Here is a 22,758-nt window from a genome sequence, read left to right on the forward strand (position 1 = left end):
TCTGAGGAGGTTGAAGGGGTGAGGGAGAGAGGAAGAAATGAGCCAGGAGCTCAGGTATTTAAGAATGAGATGTGGTAACTGAGGATCTGAGATGGGAGGAGGAGAGGTAGAGGTTGTGCACCACAGGGGAAGAGATACTGAGGGAGGAGAGAACAGACATGAATTAGGAGCAGCATCTGGGCACAAGGAAGGTGCCAACACCACCTCCAGGCATGGAAACATGTGGGAAAAGAGAAAACAAAGCCTATTGGTGGAAGGACTCAAGGCATCTAAGCTTCAGTGAGGTAACATGAAAAGGGAGCAGAGCTGGAATGCTGGCAGGGCTCCTTTCCTGGAAAGACAGGAGCGAGGGCTTCACTCGAGCAGTAAGTCAGGTGCACATGCAGTTTCTGTGACTTCCTCAACCCAGATTTTAAAACAAAAATGGGGCTTTTTGTCACTTTTGCTGACAAGGAATTCAAAGATAGCTCATGAAACTAAAAGACATATTTTCATAAACTTTCTCCTCACCTTTCTGGTTGTCACTTTACAAATATAGACTCTAAACTATAGAAAGGGTACACCTAATCTGAGGGTTCCAGGGACAGAAATGGGATCTCCTATGTTTTAGTTCTTGGTGCCCTGTGGATCTTTAACCTTTCAAAATCAGATACTTTATACAACTACTGCTTCTGAGCAGAGTCCCCAGTAAACATCTTCTTTTTCTTCATCTCATCTCAAGGTATCACACACAGTAGACCGAAACTGAAGAAGAGGTCTGTTGTCTGAGGTATAGCCATGGTATTGACCAAGCAGAGCAGATGAGACCTCAGCTGAAGCCCAGCTCCCTCTTGCTCTTTGCTCTCATTGTCCTTGCTTCATGTTTAATGTTCCACAAAAGAATAGCATTTAGTAAGCGTTGACTGCACCACTGGAGTCCAGCAGGTGTGCAGAGCTGAATGTATTGACCACACGTTGGGGTAATTGATAGAAATAGCATACACCATCTTCAAAACTGAAGATTATTATTCCAGGTTGGTAAATATTTAAAATGTTATTTTTAAAAAGCACTTAATGATTTCTGCAAGTCAAATTTCTGGACTTTTAATTGATGACTTAAAAACTCCAGAGAAAAATGTTAATGAATAAAATGCAATTTTATATAATGTAAACTACTAAAAAGTAAGAGACTAACAAATTCTAAGACCCTTTGTCAAGGGGCAGTATTTTTTTTTAATACATATAATGTTTCCTTACAAATTGTATGCCCTTCCCAAGAAAAGTATGCATTAAAAGAGTATACAATTTGAATGCTCATTATTTTAACATGAAAAGTGATTACATGAAGAAAAACTATTGATAGCCTCAGGAGAAGTGATATTTAAACAACACAAGCCATTTGGAGTGAATTATTGAATGTGTGTCTTTTCCTACAGAGCATAGCAAGATGTATTTTGAGATATACGTATTTTCCTGTAGTAGAATCTTGTGTAAGTTATCTTGTATTTACCACAACTTGCCAGCTTCACCCAAATAAGAGTGTGGATAGCAAAGGTGTCCATTCCAGAGCACCCCCATGGTAAGCACCTTTTCTTCTCCAAAGAGTGGTTTTGGGGTAGTTTTCTACTGATGTTGGTGATGGGTCAAGTTTCCCTCAGTCTTCACACATTGTATATCTACTAATTCCATCCTATCACGACATGAGCAACAAGGAGGTAACACATCCCAACCATACAGGAGACAACCATCATTGGGAAGCCCAACCTGAAACACAAAGAGAAGTGGATTATGGTGTCTGGTGTCTGCAGAGTACTGTGAGATCTGGACTCATTATTATATTATGTTATTGCAAAAGAATGTGGCCTTACAAGCTTTATACATCCATAAAGGTAATTGTCTTTTATTTCTAGAAATCAAAAGTTGGGTTCAGCCTAGATGATATGGATGTGCGCCTCCATTAGATATCCCCCATTGTATCCCCCAAATGAATGCCAGTTCATTTTGGCAGCACCATTTTACAGGCACCACCAATGTCTATTCTGCCCAGTTCCTGCATCCAAAATGCAGTGGTGCCATATGAACACAAGCATGTAGAGGCCAGGACCCCAGAGCAGACCCGGCTCCCTCAGAGCAGGTCCTCCTTTGCAGGAGCTGGCATCAGCTGCTTTCCCCCATCCAGGGCCTCCTCTTTGCACTGTCCTCCTGAGAGGTGCCTGCTCCCAGGCTGCCCCCAGTCTGCAATATTCCTGGGTCCTTTCAGTCATGAAATTTTTTGCTGGGCAATCCGGTAGGGGGATGTCAGGCTGTCATTATGTACCCTCATCATGGGCAGTCAAGGCACAAATCCCCACTGGAATTTTCAAGGGAACAACAACATAAAATATCAACGTCTCTCTAATTATTAAAACATGCTTATATTAGTGCTTAGCAGTATGTGTGGCTGATATTTTAATTAAGTAAGTTTAGGGACAATATAAACAGACATTTTCAACGAGTTTTTAAAGTACCTGAAAAATTCCATGAAAGAGAATCCATATCCATGCTGCTCTGCAATTCCTGAACAAACCACATTTGCTGATGCTCCAATCAGTGTCCCGTTACCTAGAATCAAAATTCAAAAAGTAAAATAAAATCACAGTTTATCTTGGTGGTAGGCTCCTGTTCTCTTTTGTTCTGTGATACTTTGATCATCTCACAGACTTTTGATTGATGATTACTTTACTGTTCACTACCAAAGTGATTGCTGTGCAAATATCTGCAGGAACAAAAAAAACACTGGCAAACAGAAAATAAATTCACTGCTTGTAAATATAGTAATTCATTTATGAATAGGGCTACTTCTGTTGGATGTGATAGGGAAGAGGAAATGTTAAGGAGAATTGGCAAATCACTGTGAGACGTGGTGAAATATATCTTTCAGAGGAAAATGTAAGTAGGGTCAACATCCACAGGAGAGAACATGTGTCTTCAGAGCAGTAGGATCTCAGATAAGAACCACCATCCTTAGGACTCTAGGTCTGGACACCTACCAGCAAATCCTTTGTGTAGATGGAAGGATGGATGTAAACAACCAGGATAATAAAATGCTTCTCTGGTTGGGCCTTTTTGACAGCACACATGATCTGCAGGGAAACTATGTGCACACACGTACACAGGTGCGGCCTCACAGTGAAGGATGTGACTCAAACCCAGCCCCCAACAGAGAGATGGGTTCAGGGAAGGGTAAATTTACTTGGTGAAGCCCATTGGCATCTTTCAGCTCCCACCCGCAGAGGTTAGTGTTTGGGGATGGGTGCACAACCCAGGCTCAGCCAAGTTAGTTCAGTTCTGGCATTGTGCATCGCTGAGGACTGTGAACTGTGAGACACAAATCTGTAGCTTCCAACAGCCCTCATTGGCCTGACGGGCTGGCCTTTCTAAGACTGGACAGCAGAGCAGGAGGGCAAGGACCAAGGAAGCTGTGCCCCTCAGTGCTACATTGGCCCAGAACTCCATGCTGGAACACTGAGGACAGACAGAAGTAAGGAATAAATAACCTCAGAGCCATGTAACCTATGAGGTTTCTCCATGGAGGAGGACCATGGCACCCATTCCGTTACCCATGAAAGGCCTTTGCAGGTGTGGTGTGAGTGCTCAGCTGCACACATGTCCCCCCTCCACTCCGTCCTTACACTCTCCTGAAACACACAGGCATCCAATCCGGTAGGGGGATGTCAGACTCATTATGCACCAGGCCCACAGGCTGCCAGCGCAAAGCATCACGAAGAGCCTCATCTCACTCTCCCTGCCTTTACTCCATGTAAAAGTTTGACTAGGGGGGTTTCGGTGAAAACTTCTGAAATAGCACGACACATCCATTTACATGCTTTCTCTAAGGATGAAATATATTTGACATGTCAATAATATGACTTTAGATGTTAAGAGCTCAATAAAAACCTCCAGGGTCTCCCCAGAGCTCCGAGCACACCAAGCCCAAGCCCCAATCTGCTTGTGGTCACTGTGTTTCTGATGCCCCATTTTGTGAGAGTCCCCCTATTCCTCAGTGTAGTTCAAAGTGTATGGACTCACCCAGAGTTTTAGGAAGGATGCAATGGAGGTGGGAGGGCAGGAGGGACAAGCCCATCACCAAGGAGCGAGGAACAGCTGCCCCATAGCAGGAGAGGGTGTGACGGGCCAACACCCAAGCTGCCTGCGCAGGACAGACTTTAGAGTGGCCATAGCCAGCTAGGGAACAGAGACTCAGTCTTACAGCTCCAAGGAACTGGATTTTGCCAATAACCTGAGTGAGTTTGGAAGCAGACCCATCCTCAGAGCCACCAAAAGGGAGCACATCCTGCAGACACCTTGATCATGGCCTTGTGAGACTTTAAACAGGGACCCAACTGAGCCACCCTTACCCGGAAGGCAAGAACTTATAAGATAAAAAATCCCCAAAGCTTGTCTATTTGTTATGGCCAGAACTGAGTCTGGATTTCCATCTCAATTCTGAGATCTGTCTCTGCTCCCACTTTCCCCCCACCCCAGACTTCCATTAGCTTCTTCCTAACTGCCCAAACCTAAGCAGGCTCTCCCTCTCACCCCAGTAAGCCACTCCCCATGGAAATCAGCTCACATCCTCCAGGGGCTCACAGGGAGCCTGTCAGTGGAGAGACAAGGCATGACACCACGTGGGAGATGTGCAGTCGGCATGAGATCAGAGAGGCAGAGAGCAAATGCTCAGTGGGCTGAGCATTGAGGTCCCGTGTCCCCATGAAGAAACTGAGGCACAGAGAGGCAACATGCTGACTTGTTGGTGCTAGGAAGTAGGTGGGCCCAAGACTCGAACCAGGCATTCTGACTCCAGAGGAAGATCAGAGAGGGTAGGACTCAGGCTGCATGATGTAAGCTTGAGACCTTTCTATAGACAGCCATGCAGAGCATTTGAAGGGTTCCAAGCACGTGGCAATGTACAAATTTCATGGCAGCACTTGTCCCAGCTAGGTGCTGACATACCGATGTGCCCGTCCAATCACCCTGCCAACCAGCTGACTCTTGCTCTGGAGAGATTCCACACAGAGTCATCTTGCCTGGGTATTATTTCACAGGGTCTGATGAGTCTGCTACCACAGGGAAGGCAATGTTCCTCAGAGCGCCATGCCTGCAGGCCTCTATCACAGAGCACACACGTCAGTAGCTGGGCAGCATCTGCTCTGCCACCCCAAACACTGTTTTTCCAGGACTTAACATGGAGACCTCTGCTTCTGGAGAAAACAGAACTTCACACATGATTCAGGGTCACATTCAGGAACCTGGGTGACCTCTAAAAATAACAGGCAACAATTTCCTTCTCTCGTGTTGGGGATTAATGATTGAAAAAATACTCCCTTTGCTCCCAATCAAGATGGCAGAGTAGGAGGATGTGGAACTCACCTTCCCCCACAAACACATAAAAAAATACATCTACATGTACAACAAATTTCACAGAAAACCAACTGAAAGCTGACAGAAATCTCTTATACAACCAAAGCAGCAAGAAAGATTCACATGTAACTGAGCAGGACAGAAAAAAAAAAAAGGCATCATGATGGGACAGGTGCCACTGGGAGGGAGCTGTGAAAGAGGAAAGACCACACAGGTGGTCCTTCTCCCTAGGAAACCCCTGCTTCTTCACAGATGTCTGCCAGGAAAGATAGACGGACTGGAGCGGGCTGAACTCTACTCACAAGGAGAGCGTGTGTACTGGCTTGCTAGTAATCAGGGTGGAGAGACTGGCGCTGACAGCTGCTACATCGTGACACTTCCCACCCCAAAACATGAACGGAGCAGGGATGCTACAATGCACAGTGGCTAGGCTCTGAAACTTGGGCTTCAACAGAGGGACCTTGGGAGAGGATTTGGTCTAGCTCTAGGAGCCCTGGAGTGTAGTCTGGGCCAAAACTCAGAGCCCATCATTAGCACACACAGAGCTGGGTACAGGCTGGCCAAAGAAGTCCTATTATCAGCACATGTAGGTCAGAGTGCAGGTCCCCCTAGGAAAACCACCGTCAACATGCTCATAGCAGGGCATGGCTCTGGTGGTGGCAGGCTTTGAGAGCTTGGCCACAGCACTGGTAGTTCCAGGTGCAGGTCTGGCAGCAGTGGACCTTGTTGGCGCACATACCAGGTGGTGGGTGGCACCACAGAATCACACATCTTCAGTGGACAGCCCCTGGGGAGGAGTACACAGAGGTTCCTTTGCCAGTGGGAGCGCTCCAGTTCTGCCCACCTTTCACAATGCAGCTGGGAGCTAGATCTGTGACAGACAGGCCCTGGGAGAGCCCTACCATAGAGGCAGCCTAGGTCCCAGGGGCAGCACAACCACCTCAGTTCAGTAGTCACAACACCCTGGTTGCCAGTGATAGCTTAGCACTAGGTCTGGGATGAACAAAACAGAGAAAGGGATGCAACTTTGCAGTACTTCTGGGCAGAACTGTGGATGGCTGTATGGGTGGCACTTAGGCCTGCTGTGACCACACAGGCCTCACTTCCTTCAGTGCTCACCTCCTGTGGATACAGCACACACTTAAGGGCAATAGAGCCTTATAGAATGAGACCCTCAGGGTTTCTACTCCAACAACTGGAAAACAGATCCTGCCCTGACAGGGCTGTGACAGCCAAGAGAAGGCCCCACCGAACATCCAGTGCAGGCTCTGGGCATCACTACACCAATCACACCCTCTATCAAGTGGATAAGGGCCAGCAGACTCTGAGGAAAGACATGGCAGGCATCCAGAGCAAAAACAGGCCTCACACCAAAAAACTGGACTCACACAGTCTACAGATGATGCTCCTTCATTAAAAAAAGCCCATCAAGACCAGAGTATACAATTGTTTCTCCTAAATTCATAGAAAAAAGAAATTTAACTGAGATGAAAAAGCAGAGGAACTACTGCCAATTGAAAGAACAAAAGGGAATTCCCTGGCAGTCCAGTGGTTAGGACTCTGTGCTTTCACTTCTGAGGGCCTGCGTTTCATCCCTGGTTGGGGAACTAAGATCCCACAAGCTGCATGGTGTGACCAAGAAAATAAACAAACAAACAAACAAATAAATAAAAGAACAAGAGAAATCCCCTGAAAGAACAAACAATGAAACAGACCTCTCCATTCTCCTAGAACCTGAGTTCAAAAAGGAGGTAATAAAAATGCTAAAAGACTTAAGAAAGATTATCGATAGAAATGCAGATCAATGCAACAAGGAAATGGAAACTATAAAGATGAAACATTCAAATAAGACAACACAATTGCCAAGATAAAAGTCAATCTAGAAGCAATGAAGAGCAGACTAAATAATGCAGAAGAACAAATAAGTGATCCAGAAGACAGAATAATGGCAATCGCCCAATCAGAACAGCAGACAGAAAGACAAATTAAAATATGAAAACAACATATAAGATCTAGAACTAAAGAACAAAAAACAGAGATGAACAATACAATAACTGAAATGAAAAGTACACTAGAAGGAATCAATAGCAGAATAACTGAGGCGGAAGAATGGATAAGTGAGCTGGAAGATAGCATGGTGGAAATAACTGCCATGGAGCAGAATAAAGAAAAAAGAATGAAAAGAAATGAGGACAGTCTCGGAGACATTGGACACAACATTAAAAGCATCAACATTCGAATAAGTCCCAGAAGAAGAAGAGAAAGAGAAAGGGCCTGAGAAAATATTGAAGAGATTATAGTCAAACAATTCCCTAACATGGGAAAGGAAGCAGTCATCCAAGACCAAGAAGGGAAGAGAGTCCCATACAGGATAAAACCAAGGAGGAACACGACAAGACACATATTAATCAAACTAACAGAAACTAAATACAAAGAAAAAATATTAAAAGCAAAAAAGGGAAAATCAAGAGAAATTAAGGAAACACTCCCATTTACCATTTCAACAAAAAGAATAAAATACCTAGGAATAAATCTACCTAAGGAGACAAAAGACCTGTATGCAGAAAACTATAAGACACTGATGAAAGAAATTAAAGATGATACAAACAGATGGAGAGATATCCCATGTTCTTGGATTGGAAGAATCAACATTGTGAAAATGACTATACTACCCAAAGCAATCTACAGATTCAGTGCAATCCCTATCAAACTACTAATGGCATTTTTCACAGAGCTAGAACAAAAAAAATCACAATTTGTATGGAAACACAAACAAAGCAATCTTCAGAAAGAAAAATGGAGCTGGGAGAATCAGGCTCCTTGACTTCAGACTATACTACAAAGCTACAGTAACCAAGACAGTATGGTACTGGCACAAAAACAGAAATATAGATCAATGGAACAGGATAGGAAGCCCAGAGATAAACCCACGCACATATGGTCACCTTATCTTTGATAAAGGATGCAATAATATACAATGGAGAAAAGAGAGCCTCTTCAATAAGTGGTGCTGGGAAAACTGGACAGCTACATGTAAAAGAATGAAATTAAAACACTCCCTAACACCATACACAAAAATAAACTCAAAATGGATTATAGACCTAAATGTAAGGCTAGACACTATAAAACTCTTAGAGGAAAACATAGGCAGAACACTCCATGACGAATCACAGCAAGATCCTTTTTGACTCACCTCCTAGAGGAATGGAAATTAAAACAAAAATAAACAAGTGGGACCTAATAAAACTTAGTAGCTTTTGCACAGCAAAGGAAACCATAAACAAGACGAAGAGACAACCCTCAGAATGGGAGAAAATATTTGCAAATGAAGTAACTGACAAAGGATTAATCTCCAAAATATACAAGCAGCTCATGCAGCTCAATATCAAAAAAACAAACAACCCAATCCAAAAATGAGCAGAAGATCTAAATAGGCATTTCTGCAATGAATATATACAGATTGCCAACAAACACGTGAAAGGATGCTCAACAGCACTAATCATTAGAGAAATGCAAATCAAAACTACAATGAGGTATCACCTCACACCGGTCAGAATGGCCATCATCAAAAAATCTACAAACAATAAATGCTGGAGAGGGTGTGGAGTAAAGGGAACCCTCTTGCACTGTTGGTGGGAATGTAAATTGATACAGCCACTGTGGAGAACAGTATGGAGGTTCTTTAAAAAACAAAAAATAGAACTACCATACAAGCCAGCAATCCCACTACTGGGCATATACCCTAAGAAAATCATAATTCAAAAAGAGTCATGTATCACAATGTTCATTGCAGCTCTATTTACAATAGCTAGGACATGGAAGCAACCTAAGTGTCTGTCAACAGATGAATGGATAAAGAAGATATGGCACATATATACAATGAATACTACTCAGCCATAAAAAGAAATGAAATTGAGTTATTTGTAGTGAGGTGGATGGACCTAGAATCTGTCATACAGAGTGAAGTAAGTCAGCAAGAGAAAAACAAATACCGTGTACTAACACATATATATGGAATCTAAAACAAAAAAAGAAAATGGTTCTGAAGAACCTAGAGGCAGGACAGGAATAAAGACACAGCTGTAGAGAATGGATTTGAAGACACGGGGAGGAGGAAGTGTAAGCTGGGACGAAGTGAGAGAGTGGCATTGTCATATATACACTACCAAATGTAAAATAGATAGCTAGTGGGAAGCAGCCGCATAGCACAGGGAGATCAGCTCAGTGCTTTGTAACCACCTAGAGGGGTGGGATAAGGAGGGTGGGAGGGAAACGCAAGAGGGAAGAGATATGTGGATATATGTATATGTACAGCTGATTCACTTTGTTATACAGCAGAAACTAACACACCATTGTAAAGCAATTATACTACAATAAAGATGTTAAAGAAAAAAAAAAGCCAATCCCCAAAGCTACACCCTGTAAGATTCCATTTATATAATATACTTGAAATGACAAAGTTGTAGAAATGTAGAATAGGTAAGTGGTTGCCAAGGGTTAAGTAGGGGGTGGGGATGGAAGGAAGTGGGTGTGGCTATAAAAAGGCAATGTGAGGGACTTTTTTCAGTGATGAAAATGTTTTGTGTCTTGACTGCTTCAATGTCAATATCCTGACTGCGATATTGTAGTATGTTTTCACAATATATTACCCTTGAGGGAAACTGGATAAATGGTACACAGGATCTCTTCATATTATTCCTTACAACTGCATGTGAATATACAACTATCTCAAAGTAAAAGCTTAATTAAAGTAATAAAAAAGAGAAAACCAGAGGGAAAAATGTTCTCATTGACTAAATCCATAATTACTAAACTAAATAAATGTATATAGATAGACAGATTGACTGAAAAATAAAGTTGAGGAAATATCCCCGAGTCTGGAGGCAAAAGTCAAAGAAGAAAATGCAGAGGAAAAATAATACACACATAAGTTCAATATGGGAAACCCCAAATTCAACTACTAGAAAAATCTCAGAAAGGACAGAATGAAATGGAAGGGAGGAATTTATCAAAGAAATGATAGAAGTGGATTCTACAGAGTAGAAGCAGCATATGAGTAAATACATACCTAATGCCATCTTTATGAAATTTTAGAACCCCAGGGAGCCTTAGAAACTTTCCCAGTGTCATACAACTAGAAAATCCCACAGCTGGAAATCAAATTCCTGCAGTCCAGCTCCAGAGTTTCTCCTCCTTAGCTCTCTTTACGTTGAAAACAAGTAACTAGAAATACTAGGTTCAACAAAATTGGTATGAAATTGTCACCAAATTTGAAGTAAATTAAAATGACGTGATTTTAAGCAGATGATGAAACATAAGAAAGAAGACTTGATTGGACCTTGATCTTGGTGCACATCTTGGCCCTGCAGTGTGGCATTTACATAGTCAGGGTAGTATAAATGTTGCTGATAGGTTTTCCCAGCTGGAGTGAACCTATGACCAACCCGGTAGTCTCTGTTGCTTGTAGAACACATTGTGGTTGTTAATTTCCTTGACAAATCTGAGCTGTTTTATTTTACTTGTTGCCAAATCCACGTATTAGTTGGATAAAAACAAACTAAAAATGATTTAAATGTCTACTTGTAGGACACAGAAAACAAACAAAAATGAAGACTGCTTTAGGTCCAAATATGCATGGCATCCTTGACAAAGTTGTCTAGAGATTGTGGGTAATCCAGGCAGCACATGGCTACATTAAAACCTGTTGCTTCCTTTTGGTCAAGTTCATAACCTGAGTGGCAGGTAGTTCTATTAATACTTTCCAAAGGGAATGTCAGTGCATATAATTAATTTTTATGTTTTCTGTCAAATGAAAAATTACCACTGGTCTGAGAGCATGGTTTATTTAACTCACATTGGATTGGTTGACATAGGACAGTAGATTGAAGGTTCCTTATAAACATTTAAAATGGCCATCAAGAGCACGGCAGAGAATAGTTTTGGAAAATGTTCTTGTTCTGCCTCTAGATCCATACATTAGTTTTCATGTAGGATTACCCAGACATGCCAAGACAGGCAGCAGCTCTTTGTGTGCACAGCCCAACTTCTAATTCACACCTCTGTAAATGGAAACTGGCCAGGTGGCCTGAGCCAGAGTAGTGACACCTAGGACTTCTTTCTCCCCACCACATGGAACCCATGCCATGTGGGGTACTATCAAAAGCCTGCTAGCATCTTATTAAACTACTGAAACAATCATTGATATCTGAATGGTACTCTCACATTCATAATCTTAAGTGAACCTCAGGACTATCCTGTGAGATGCCCAGGGAAAGTTGTCATTTAACACAGATGTAGCTGACTCCCCTATATCTCCTCCCCGCCGATGACGGGGCAGGGACAGTCAGATGGATTCCTGCCCCTTGCCAGTGACCAACATGAGTGGGCCAGCCAAAGCTATTTGGTGTCAAGGAGACATTGTGTGGTGTCTTCTTGGGGGAGAGGCAACTTCTGGTAATGATTTCCCTGATTTTGAGAAAAAACTTTAGGAAAGAGAGTAGTCCTGCTTTTTCTGGATACCATCCATTGTTGTGTGGTGATGAGATTCCTGGAGCTGTTTCCAGCCCGCGTGTGGGGCCAGCTCTGAGTGTTGTTGATGGGTGGCAGAACATGTAGAAGGAGACACCAAGAAGCCCTGTGACACCTCTAGACTTGCTCCACCACTGACTGCCTGTCACAGGAGATACTCTTCCTGTTGCTGACACCATCTTGTTTTGTATCTTCCTTTCCTTATAACCAAAACCATCCTAATCAATATAATAGAAATGTTCAGTGGTTTGCTCATGGTTACAAAGCTTAGCAGATTTGAGATTTTGATCAAGGTCTTCTGAATCCAAATCTAGCATTCTTTCCACTATGACAGCTGACACAATCTTTTCCCAATGTTTGTGTAGGACCTGATGGCTGGCTAGACTTCTTCTCTGTGGCTTCCCTGTACCCCACCTGCTTAGGTAGCTTATCCACTCTGCTTGTCTCATTTGGCTGACCAATAAGCCACGAGGGCAACCTGTTTGGGAGCCTCTTGGCATACCTTTCGTCCTCCTGATAAAAATGTATTGGTACCAGTTCTCCTCTATGCTTTCTGCCTTGGATGCAGCCATGAAACGTCTGTGATGAGAGGGATAGGCCAAGAGAATTGTGGAGACCTGCCTCTAATATTACAAGACATCAGGCTGATGTTTGCCAACCCTCTGCCCCTCAGCTTCTTGTTATATGAGAAAAGATTATTTCCCTGAGTGTGTAAGCCTCTGTTAATCAGGTTTCTGTTACCTGTAGCTGAAAGCATTCTTAAAAGAAACAGAGCTCAGTGAGACTTAGTAAGTTAATGTTCTGCTTCCCATGTTACAAGGCCTTCAGGAAACCAAAAGACCTCATGCAAAGGGATGACTGAAAGGTGGATCTGGGGGAAGGAGGTCAGGCTATGCAGAGAGAGTTTAAGGGGAATAGCAGTCCCCACAGTGCCATCCATTCTACTTTCCTGAAAAAGTGGATAGAAATCAAATGCGCAAAGGCTGAGCAAGGGCCGTACATGAGAGAAGTCAGCTTAGCCTTTGCTCATGTCTCTGCCTCATTCACTCTCCAGGGAGAGAGTTTGAGCCACAAGGCTCCTGACTTTACCTTTTTGTCCCCACACAGCCCTCTCACCCTGCCCAAGTCATCACACAGCCAGGGGTCCCAGCTGCTACCCCTTCCCTCACTCTGATCCTTGAAAATTTCCCCATTCCTTTCTCTGAATCCAGAAGTGCTCAGGAACAAATTAACCTGTGAGCCAGTTCACCCTGGCAATGTGAAACATGAAATTGAAAGGGCCTTTCATTTTCTGGCAAGTGGTCCATTGCCAATAAGGAATTCATATCCACTGCAGCATGATGAGATACTATTGCTCTCGGCAATACCTCCCTGCCATTTTAACTGGGAAAAAAGGAGTGTTATTTCTTTTTTTTTTTTTTTTTGGTACTCATTATCATTTTTATTATTTTAATTTTACTTTTTATTGAAGTATAGTTGATTTACAATACTGTGTTAGTTTCATGTGTACAGCAAAGTGATTTAGTTATATTTTTTTCAGACGTTTTTCCATTATAGGTTATTACAGGATATTGAATATATTTCCCTGTGTTATAAACCCTTGTTGTTTATCTATTTTATGTATAGTAGTTTGTGTCTGTTAATCCCATACTCTTAATTTATACTTCCTCCCCTTTCCCCTTTAACCATGTTTGTTTTCTATGTTTTTTTTTTTGTGAGTCTATTTATTTTTTGTATATACATTCATTTTATATTATTTTCTAGATTCCACATATAAGTGATATCAAATAATATTTGTCTTTCTCTGTCTGACTTACTTAGTATGATATTCTCTAGGTCCATCCATGTTGCTGCAAATGGCAATATTTCATTCTTTTTTAGAAGTGAGTAATATTCCATTATATGTATATATATCACATCCATGTCTTGGCTATTGTAAATAGCGCTTCTATGAACATTGGGGTGCATGTATCTTTCTGAATTACAGTTTTCGTCTTTTCTGGATATATTCTATATATAGATTCTAGGGGTGTGATTGCTGTATCATATGGTAGCTTTACTTTCAGTTTTTAAATGAACATCGATACAGTTTTCCATACTGGCTGCACCAATTTACATTCCCACCAACAGTGTAGGAGGGTTACTTTTCTCCACACCCTTCCCAGCATTTATTATTTGTAGACTTTTTGATGATAGGCATTCTGACTAGTGTGAGGTGATATTTCACTGTGGTTTTGATTTGTATTTCTCTAAAAATTAGCAATATTGGTCATCTTTTCATGTGTTTGTTGGTCATCTGTATTGGAGACCATGTCATTTAGGAGAAATGTCTATTTAGGTTTTCAGCCCATTTTTGATTGGGTTTTTTTTTTGATATTGAGTTTCTTTTCTTTTTTTTGCTTGTAAACGTACATTCCACATTTTATTTTATTTTATTTTTTAACATCCTTATTGGAGTATAAATGCTTTACAATGTTCTGCTGTATAATAAAGTGAATCAACTATAGGTATGCATATATCCCCATATCCCCTTCCTCTTGCCTCTCCCTACCACCCTCCCTATCCCACCCCTCTAGGTGGTTACAAAGCACCGAGCTGATCTCCCTGTACTATGCGACTGCTTCCCACAAGCTATCTATTTTACATTTGGTAGTGTATATATGTCAATACCACTCTCTCACTTTGTCCCAGCTTACCCTTCCCCCTCCCTGAGTCCTCAAGACTATCCTCTATGTCTGTGTCATTACTCCTGTCCTGCACCTAGGTTCTTCAGAGCCATTTTTTTTTTAGATTCCATATATATGTTTTAGCATACGGTATTTGATTTTCTCTTTCTGACTTACTTCACTCTGTATGACAGATTCTAGGTCCATCCACCTCACTACAAATAACTCAATTTCATTTCTTTTTATTGCTGAGTAATATTCCATTGTATATATGTGCCACATCTTCTTTATCCATTCATCTGTTGATGGACACTTAGGTTGCTTGCATGTCCTGGCTATTGTAAATAGTGCTGCAGTGAACATTGTGGTACATGACTCTTTTTGAATTATGGTTTTCTCAGGGTATATGCCCAGTAGTGGGATTGCTGGGTCATATGGTAGTTCTATTTTTAGTTTTTTAAGGAACCTCCATACTGTTCTCCACAGTGGCTGTATCAATTTACATTCCCACCAACAGTGCAAGAGGGTACCCTTTACTCCACAACCTCTCCAGCTTTTATTGTTTGTAGATTTTTTGATGACGGCCATTCTAACTGGTGTGATGTGATACCTCATTGTAGTTTTGATTTGCATTTCTCTAATGATTAGTGATGTCAAGCATCCTTTCATGGGTTTGTTGGCAATCTGTATATCTTCGTTGGAGAAATGTCTATTTAGGTCTTCTGCCCATTTTTGGATTGGGTTGTTTGTCTTTTTGATATTGAGCTGCATGAGCTGCTTGTATATTTTGGAGATTAATCCTTGGTCAGTTGCTTGGTTTGCAAATATTTTCTCCCATTCTAAGGGTTGTCTCTTCGTCTTATTTATGGTTTCCTTGGCAGGGCAAAAGATTTTAGGTTTTATTAGGTCCCATTTGTTTATTTTTGTTTTTATTTCCATTTCTCTATGAGGTGGGTCAAAAAGGATCTTGCTGCAATTTATGTCATAGAGTGTGGTGCCTATGTTTTCCTCTAAGAGTTTTATAGTGTCTGGCCTTACATTTAGGTCATTAATCCATTTTGAGTTTATTTCTGTTTATGGTGTTAGGGAGTGTTCTAATTTCATTCTTTTACATGTAGCTGTCCAGTTTTCCCAGCACCATTTATTGAAGAGGCTGTCTTTTCTCCATTGTATATTCTTGCATTCTTTATCATGGATAAGGTGACCATATATGCGTGGGTTTATCTCTGAGCTTTCTCTCCTGCTCCATCAATCTATATTTCTGTTTTTGTGCCAGTACCATACTGTCTTGATTACTGTAGCTTTGTAGTATAGTCTGAATTCCAGGAACCAGATTCCTCCAGCTCCATTTTTCGTTCTCAAGATTGCTTTGGCTATTTGGGGTCTTTGATGTTTCCATACAAATTGTGAAACTTTTTGTTCTAGTTCTGTGAAAAATGCCATTGGTAGTTTGATAGGGATGGCATTGAATCTGTAGATTGCTTTGGGTAGTATAGTCATTTTCACAATGTTGAGTCTTCCAATCCAAGAACATGGGATATCTCTCCATCTGTTTGTATCATCTTTAATTTCTTTCATCAGTGTCATAGCTTTCTGCATACAGGTCTTTTGTCTCCTTACATAGGTTTATTCCTAGGTATTTTATTCTTTTTGTTGTGATGGTAAATGGGAGTGTTTCCTTAATTTCTCTTTCAGATTTTTCATCATTCGAGAATAGGAATGCAAGAGATTTCTGTGCATTAATTTTGTATCCTGCTACATTACCAAATTCATTGATTAGCTCTAGTAGTTTTCTGGTAGCATCTTTAGGATTCTCTATGTATAATATCATGTCATCTGCAAAGAGTGGCAGTTTTACTTCTTCTTCTCTGACTTGGATTCCTTTTATTTCTTTTTATTCTCTGATTGCTGTGGCTAAAACTTCCAAAACTATGTTGAATAATAGTGGTGAGAGGGGGCAGCATTTTATTTTTCCTGCTCTAGGTGGAAATGGTTTCAGTTTTTCACCATTGAGAACAATGTTGGCTGTGGGTTTGTCATATACAGCCTTCCTTATGTTGAGGTAAGTTCCCTCTATGCCTATGTTCTGGAGGGTTTTGTTTTTTTTTTATCATAAATGGGTGTTGAATTATGTCAAAAGCTTTTTCTGCATTTATTGTGGGGATCATATGATTTTTCTCCTTCAATTTGCTAATATGGTGTATCACATTGATTGATTTGCTTATATTGAGGAATCATTGCATTCCTGGGATAAACCCTACTTGATCATGGTGTATGATCCATTTAATGTGCTGTTGGATTCTGTTTGCTAGTATTTTGTTGAGGATATTTGCATCTATGTTCATCAGTGATATTGGCCTGTAGATTTCTTTTTTTGTGACATCATTGTCTGGTTTTGGTATTAGGGTGATGGTGGCTTTGTAGAATGAGTTTGGGAGTGTTCCTCCCTCTGCTATATTTTGGAAGAGTTTGACAAAGATGGGTGTTAGCTCTTCTCAAAATGTTTCTTAGAATTCGCCTGTGAAGCCATCTGGTCCTGGGCTTTTGTTTGTTGGAAGATTTTTAATCACAGTCTCAATTTCAGTGCTTGTGATTGGTCTGTTTATATTTTCTATTTCTTCCTGGTTCAGTCTCGGAAGGTTGTGCTTTTCTAAAAATTTGTCCATTTCTTCCAGGTTGTCCATTTTTTTGGCATATAGGTGCTTGTAGTAATCTCTCATGATGCTTTGTATTTCTGCAGTGTCAGTTGTTACTTCTCCTTTTTCGTTTCTAATTCTATTGATTTGAGTCCTCTCCCTCTTTTTCTTGAAGAGTCTTGCTAATGTTTTATCAATTTTGTTTATCTTCTCGAAGAACCAACTTTTAGTTTTATTGATCTTTGCTATTGTTTCTTTCATTTCTTTTTCATTTATTTCTGATCTAATCTTTATGATTTCTTTCCTTCTGCTAACTTTGGGGGTTTTTGTTCTTCTTTCTCTAATTGCTTTAGGTGTAAGGTTAGGTTGTTTATTTGAGATGTTTCTTGTTTCTTGAGGTAGGATTGTATTGCTATTAACTTCCCTGTTAGAACTGCTTCTGCTGCATCCCATAGGTGTTGGGTCATCTTGTTTTCATTGTCATTTGTTTCTAGGTATTTTTTGATTTCCTCTTTGATTTCTTTAGTGATCTCTTGGTTATTAAGTAATGTGTTGTTTAACCTCCATGTTTTTGTATTTCTTACAGATTTTTTCCTGTAATTGATATTTAGTCTCACAGCATTGTGGTCAGAAAAGATACTTGATACGATTTCAATTTTCTTAAATTTACCAAGGCTTAATTTGTGACCCAAGATATGATCTATCCTGGAAAATATTCCATGAGCACTTGAGAAGAAAGTGTATTCTGTTGTTTTTGGATGGAATGTCCTATAAATATCAATTAAGTCCATCTTGTTTAATGTAGCATTTAAAGTTTGTGTTTCCTTATTTATTTTCATTTTGCGTGATCTGTCCATTGGTGAAAGTGGGGTGTTAAAGTCCCCTACTATGATTATGTTACTGTCAATTTCTCCTTTTTTGGCTGTTAGCATTTGCCTTATGTATTGAGGTGCTCCTATGTTGCGTGCATAAATATTTACAATTTTTATATCTTTTTCTTGCATTGATCTTTTGATCATTATGTAGTGTCCTTCTAAGTCTCTTGTAATAGTCTTTATTTTAAAGTCTATTTTGTCTTATATGAGAATTGCTACTCCAGCTCTCTTTTGATTTCCATTTGCATGAAATATCTCTTTCCATCCCCTCATTTTCAGTCTGTATGTGTCCCTAGGTCTGAAGTAGGTCTCTTGTAGATAGCATATATATGGGTCTTGTCTTTGTATCCACTCAGCCAGTCTACATCTTTTGGTTGGAGCATTTAATCCATTTACCTTTAAGGTAGTTATCAATATGTATGTTCCTATTACCATTTTCTTAATTGTTTTGGGTTTGTTATTGTAAGTCTTTTCCTTCTCTTGTGTTTCCTGCCTAGAGAAGTTCCTTTAGCATTTGTTGTAAAGCTGGTTTGGTGCTGCTGAATTCTCTTAGCTTTTGCTTGTCTGTAAAGCTTTTAGTTTCTCCGTCGAATCGGAATGAGATCCTTGCTGGATAGAGTAATATTGGTTGTAGGTTTTTCCCTTTCATCACTTTAAATATGTCCTGCCACTCCCTTCTGGCTTGCAGAGTTTCTGCTGAAAGATCTGCTTTTAACCTTATGGGGTTTCCCTTGTATGTTAATTGTTGCTTTTCCCTTGCTGCTTCTAATATTTTTTCTTTTAGTTAATTTTTGATAGTTTGATTAGTATATGTCTAGTCATGTTTCTCCTTGGATTTATCCTGTATGGGACTCTGTGCACTTCCTGGACTTGATTGACTATTTCCTTACCCGTATTAGGGAATTTTTCAGCTATAATCTCTTCAAATATTTTCTTAGTTCCTTTTTCTTTCTCTTCTTCTTCTGGGACCCTTATAGCTTGAATGTTGTACGTTTACTGTTGTCCCAGAGGTCTCTGAGACTGTCCTCAATTCTTATTCTTTTTTCTTTATTCTGCTCTGCAGTAGTTATTTCCACTATTTTATCTTCCAGGTCACTTATCCATTCTTCTGCCTCAGTTATTCTGCTATTGATTCCTTCTAGAGAATTTTAAATTTCATTTATTGTGTTTTTCATCATTGTTTGTTTGCGCTTTAGTTCTTCTAGGTCCTTGTTAAAAGTTTCTTGTATATTCTCCATTCTATTTCCAAGATTGGAATCATCTTTACTATCATTACTCTGAATTGTTTTTCATGTAGACTGCCTATTTCCTCTTCATTTGTTTGGTCTGGTAAGGTTTTTGCCTTGCTCCTTCATCTGCTGTGTATTTCTCTTTCTTCTCATTTTGCTTAACTTATTGTGTTTGGGGTCTCCTTTTCACAGGCTTCATGTTTGTAGTTCCTGTTGTTTTTGGTGTCTGCTCTCAGTGGGTAAGGTTGGTTCAGTGTGTTTTGTAGGCTTCCTGATGGTGCAGGCTAGTGCCTGTGTTCTGGTGGATGAGGCTGGGTGTTGTCTTTCTGGTTGGCAGGACCACATCCAGTGGTGTGTTTTGGGGTGTCTGTAAATTTATTATGATTTTAGGCAGCCTCTCTGCTAATGGGTGGGCTTGTGTTCCTGTCTTGCTAGTTGTTTGGCATAGGGTATCCAGCACTGTAGCTTGCTGGTCATTGAGTGGAGCTTGGTCCTAGCGTTGAGATGGAAATCTCTGGGAGAGCTTTCACCGTTTGATATTACGTGGGGCTGGGAGGTCTCTGGTGGGCCAATGTCCTGAACTCAGCTCTCCCTCTTCTGAGGCTCAGGTCTGACTCCCGGACGGAGCACCAAGACTCTGTCAGCCACTCAGCTCGGAAGGAAAGGGAGAAAAAGAAAGAAAGAAAGAAAGAAAGAGAGAGAGAGAGAGAGAGAGAGAGAGAGAGAGAAAGGAAGGAAGGAAGAAAGAGAAAGAAAGAAAGAAAGAAAGAAAGAAAGAAAGAAAGAAAGAAAGAAGAAAGAAAGAAAGAAAGAAAGAAAGAAGGAAAAGAAAGAAAGGAAGGAAGGAAGGAAGAAAAAAGAAAGGAAGGAAGGAAGGGAGGAAAAGAATGTTATTAAAATAAAAAAATTATCAAAAAGTAAAAAATTATCAAAAGTGATTTAGAGAAAGAAAGACGAAAGAAACCAAACCAAAAAACAAATCCACCAATTATAACAAGCACTAAAAACTATACTAAAAACCAAACCAAAAAAGGACAGTCAGAACCCTAGGACAAATGGCAAAAACAAAACTATATAGACAAAATCACACAAAGAAGCATACACATACACACTCACAATAAGAGAAAAAGGAAAAAAGATATATATATGTATATAAAGGAAGAGAGCAACCAAATCAATAAACAAATCTACCAATGATAATAAGCTCTAAATACTAAACTAAGATAAACATAAAACCAGAAACAAATTAGATGCGGAAAGTAAACCCCAAGTCTACAGTTGCTCCCAAAGTCCACCACCTCAGTTTTGGGATGACTCATTGTCTACTTAGGTATTCCACAGATGCACGGTACATCAAGTTGACTGTGGAGATTTAATCCGCTGCTCCTGAGGCTACTGGGAGAAATGTCCTTTTCTCTTCTTTTATTCACAGAGCTCCTGGGGTTCAGCTTTGGATTTGGCCCCGCCTCGCCCTGTACGTCGCCTGAGGGTGTCTTTTGGGAAGTCTGAGGTCTTCTGCCAGCGTTCAGTAGGTGTTCTGTAGGAGTTGTTCCACATGTAGATGTAGTTTTGATGTATTTGTGGGGAGGAAGGTGATCTCCACGTCCTACTTCTCTGCCATCTTGAAGGAGCCTCCTCCAGATTGGCTTTTTTTCACTCCACATAATTCTCTGGAAATTCATCAAGGTTGTCACTTGTATCAATAGCTCATTTATTTTTTATTGCTGAGTAGCTTTCCCTGGTATGGATGTATTGTATCACAGTTTGTTTAACAATTTATTGTTGACGGACATCAGATTTGTTTCTACTTTTTGGCTATTACACATAAAGCTTCCATAAACATTTGTGTACAGGTTTGGGGGTGAACATAAGTTTTTATTTTTCTAGAATAAATTCCTAGTAGTGTAATTGCTGAGTTTTATGGCAGTTGCAGGCTTAGTTTTTTAATACATTGCCAAATTGTTTTCCAGAGTGATGGCCATTTTACATTTCAAACAACAATGTCTGAGTGATCCATTTTTCCCACATTCTGGTCAGCATTTGGTGTTTTCACTATTTTTTATTTTAGCCATTCTTATAGGTGTGTGATGATACGTTATCATGGTTTTAAGATTTTTTTTTTTTGATGTGGACCATTTTTAAAGTCTTTATTGAATTTTTTGCAATATTGCTTCTCTTTTATGTTTTGGTTTTTTGGCTGCCAGGCATGTGGGATCTTAGGTTCCCAACCAGGAATCAAACCTGCACCCCCCTGCCATTGGAAGGTGAAGTCTTAACCACTGGACTGCCAAGGAATTCCCTTATCATGGTTTAAATTTGCATTTTCCTCATGGTTAATAATGTTGAACATCTCTTTCATGTGCATATTTACAATTTATATGTCCTCCATTCCATATGTACATTTATAAATACTATAGATATAGATATAAACAAAAAATCTTACTAAGATTTTGGTAGGAATTGCATTAAACCTAAATATTAATTCGGGGACAGTTTACATCTTTACTATGTAGAGCCTTCCAATCCATGAACACTGTATGTCTTCCCAATTATTTGGATCTTCATTGATTTCTTGTATAAGCATATTGTAATTTCAGCTTCAGTATTTAATATTTTGAGTGATTCTAAATAGTATTGTATATTTAATTGTGGTATCCATGTGTTCATTGCTAAAATTGATTTTTGTATGTCTATCTTGTATCCAGTGACCTTGCTGAGCTCACATATTAGTTATATGGTTTTCTGATTTTTAAAAAAATAGATTCTTTGGTATCCACCAAGACAATCATGTCATCTATAGTAGGAACCAAATTATTTCTTCCTTTCTAATCTGTATACCTTTTATTTCCTTTTCTTGCCTTACTGCACTAGGTAGATTTTCCAGCACTATGCTGAATAAGAGAGGTGAGAGCAGACATCCTTGCCTTGTTCCCAATCTTAGGGGACAAACATTCAGTTTTTCAACAGTAAGTATGAGGTTCTATGCAGGGTTTTTGTAGGTATCCTTTACCAAGGTAGTGGTATGCTGAACAATTTATGTAAAGAACTACTGATACAGAAGTATAATATTTGCACACACACACACACACTGAAGAGTGCATCCCCATTTGTGCCAGGCTGTCAGTGCAGGGCATGGAGCCAATCTAATCTGTTGCTGAGCTGGATCTGGCTTTGTTTCACCTTAAGTTGAATTCAATTTCACACCAGCTGCAAATGTTTTGAGGGTGGGATGAGGAGTTCTCTGAAATAGAGATATGAGCAAAGGAAGATTCTGGATTTCTGGCTATATAGCTGAGTCATCAATTTTCTAACAGGTTTATAACTTGCTGATTGCTGAAGATTCTCTGTAAAGTTCTTTCCTGGCTGTCCACCCTTCAAAAGGTGGCTCTCTGCCCTGTCCCCACTTCAGTGTAGTCTGCAAAGGCCCAGCATGTCTCTGAAGCGT

At 40.2% G+C, this 22,758-nt stretch overlaps 1 protein-coding gene across 8 annotated transcripts in view; it reads right to left on the reverse strand.

The window, feature by feature from the left end:
- Positions 1-1,188: 1,188 nt before the first annotated feature.
- Positions 1,189-22,758, reverse strand: part of OCA2 (OCA2 melanosomal transmembrane protein) — a 298,538-nt gene continuing 276,968 nt past the window's right edge. For all 8 annotated transcript variants that reach the window (XM_059927745.1, XM_059927747.1, XM_059927740.1 and 5 more), the window contains 2 exons: positions 2,487-2,580; positions 1,189-1,743 (listed from right to left, as the gene is read on the reverse strand). In XM_059927745.1, the coding sequence (XP_059783728.1) occupies positions 1,659-1,743; positions 2,487-2,580 (179 nt within the window). In that variant the 3' untranslated portion in view covers positions 1,189-1,658. The remainder of the gene's footprint in view (positions 1,744-2,486; positions 2,581-22,758) is intronic.

This window comes from Balaenoptera ricei, chromosome 7 (genome assembly GCF_028023285.1).
Source record: "Balaenoptera ricei isolate mBalRic1 chromosome 7, mBalRic1.hap2, whole genome shotgun sequence".
Lineage (NCBI taxonomy): Eukaryota > Metazoa > Chordata > Mammalia > Artiodactyla > Balaenopteridae > Balaenoptera > Balaenoptera ricei.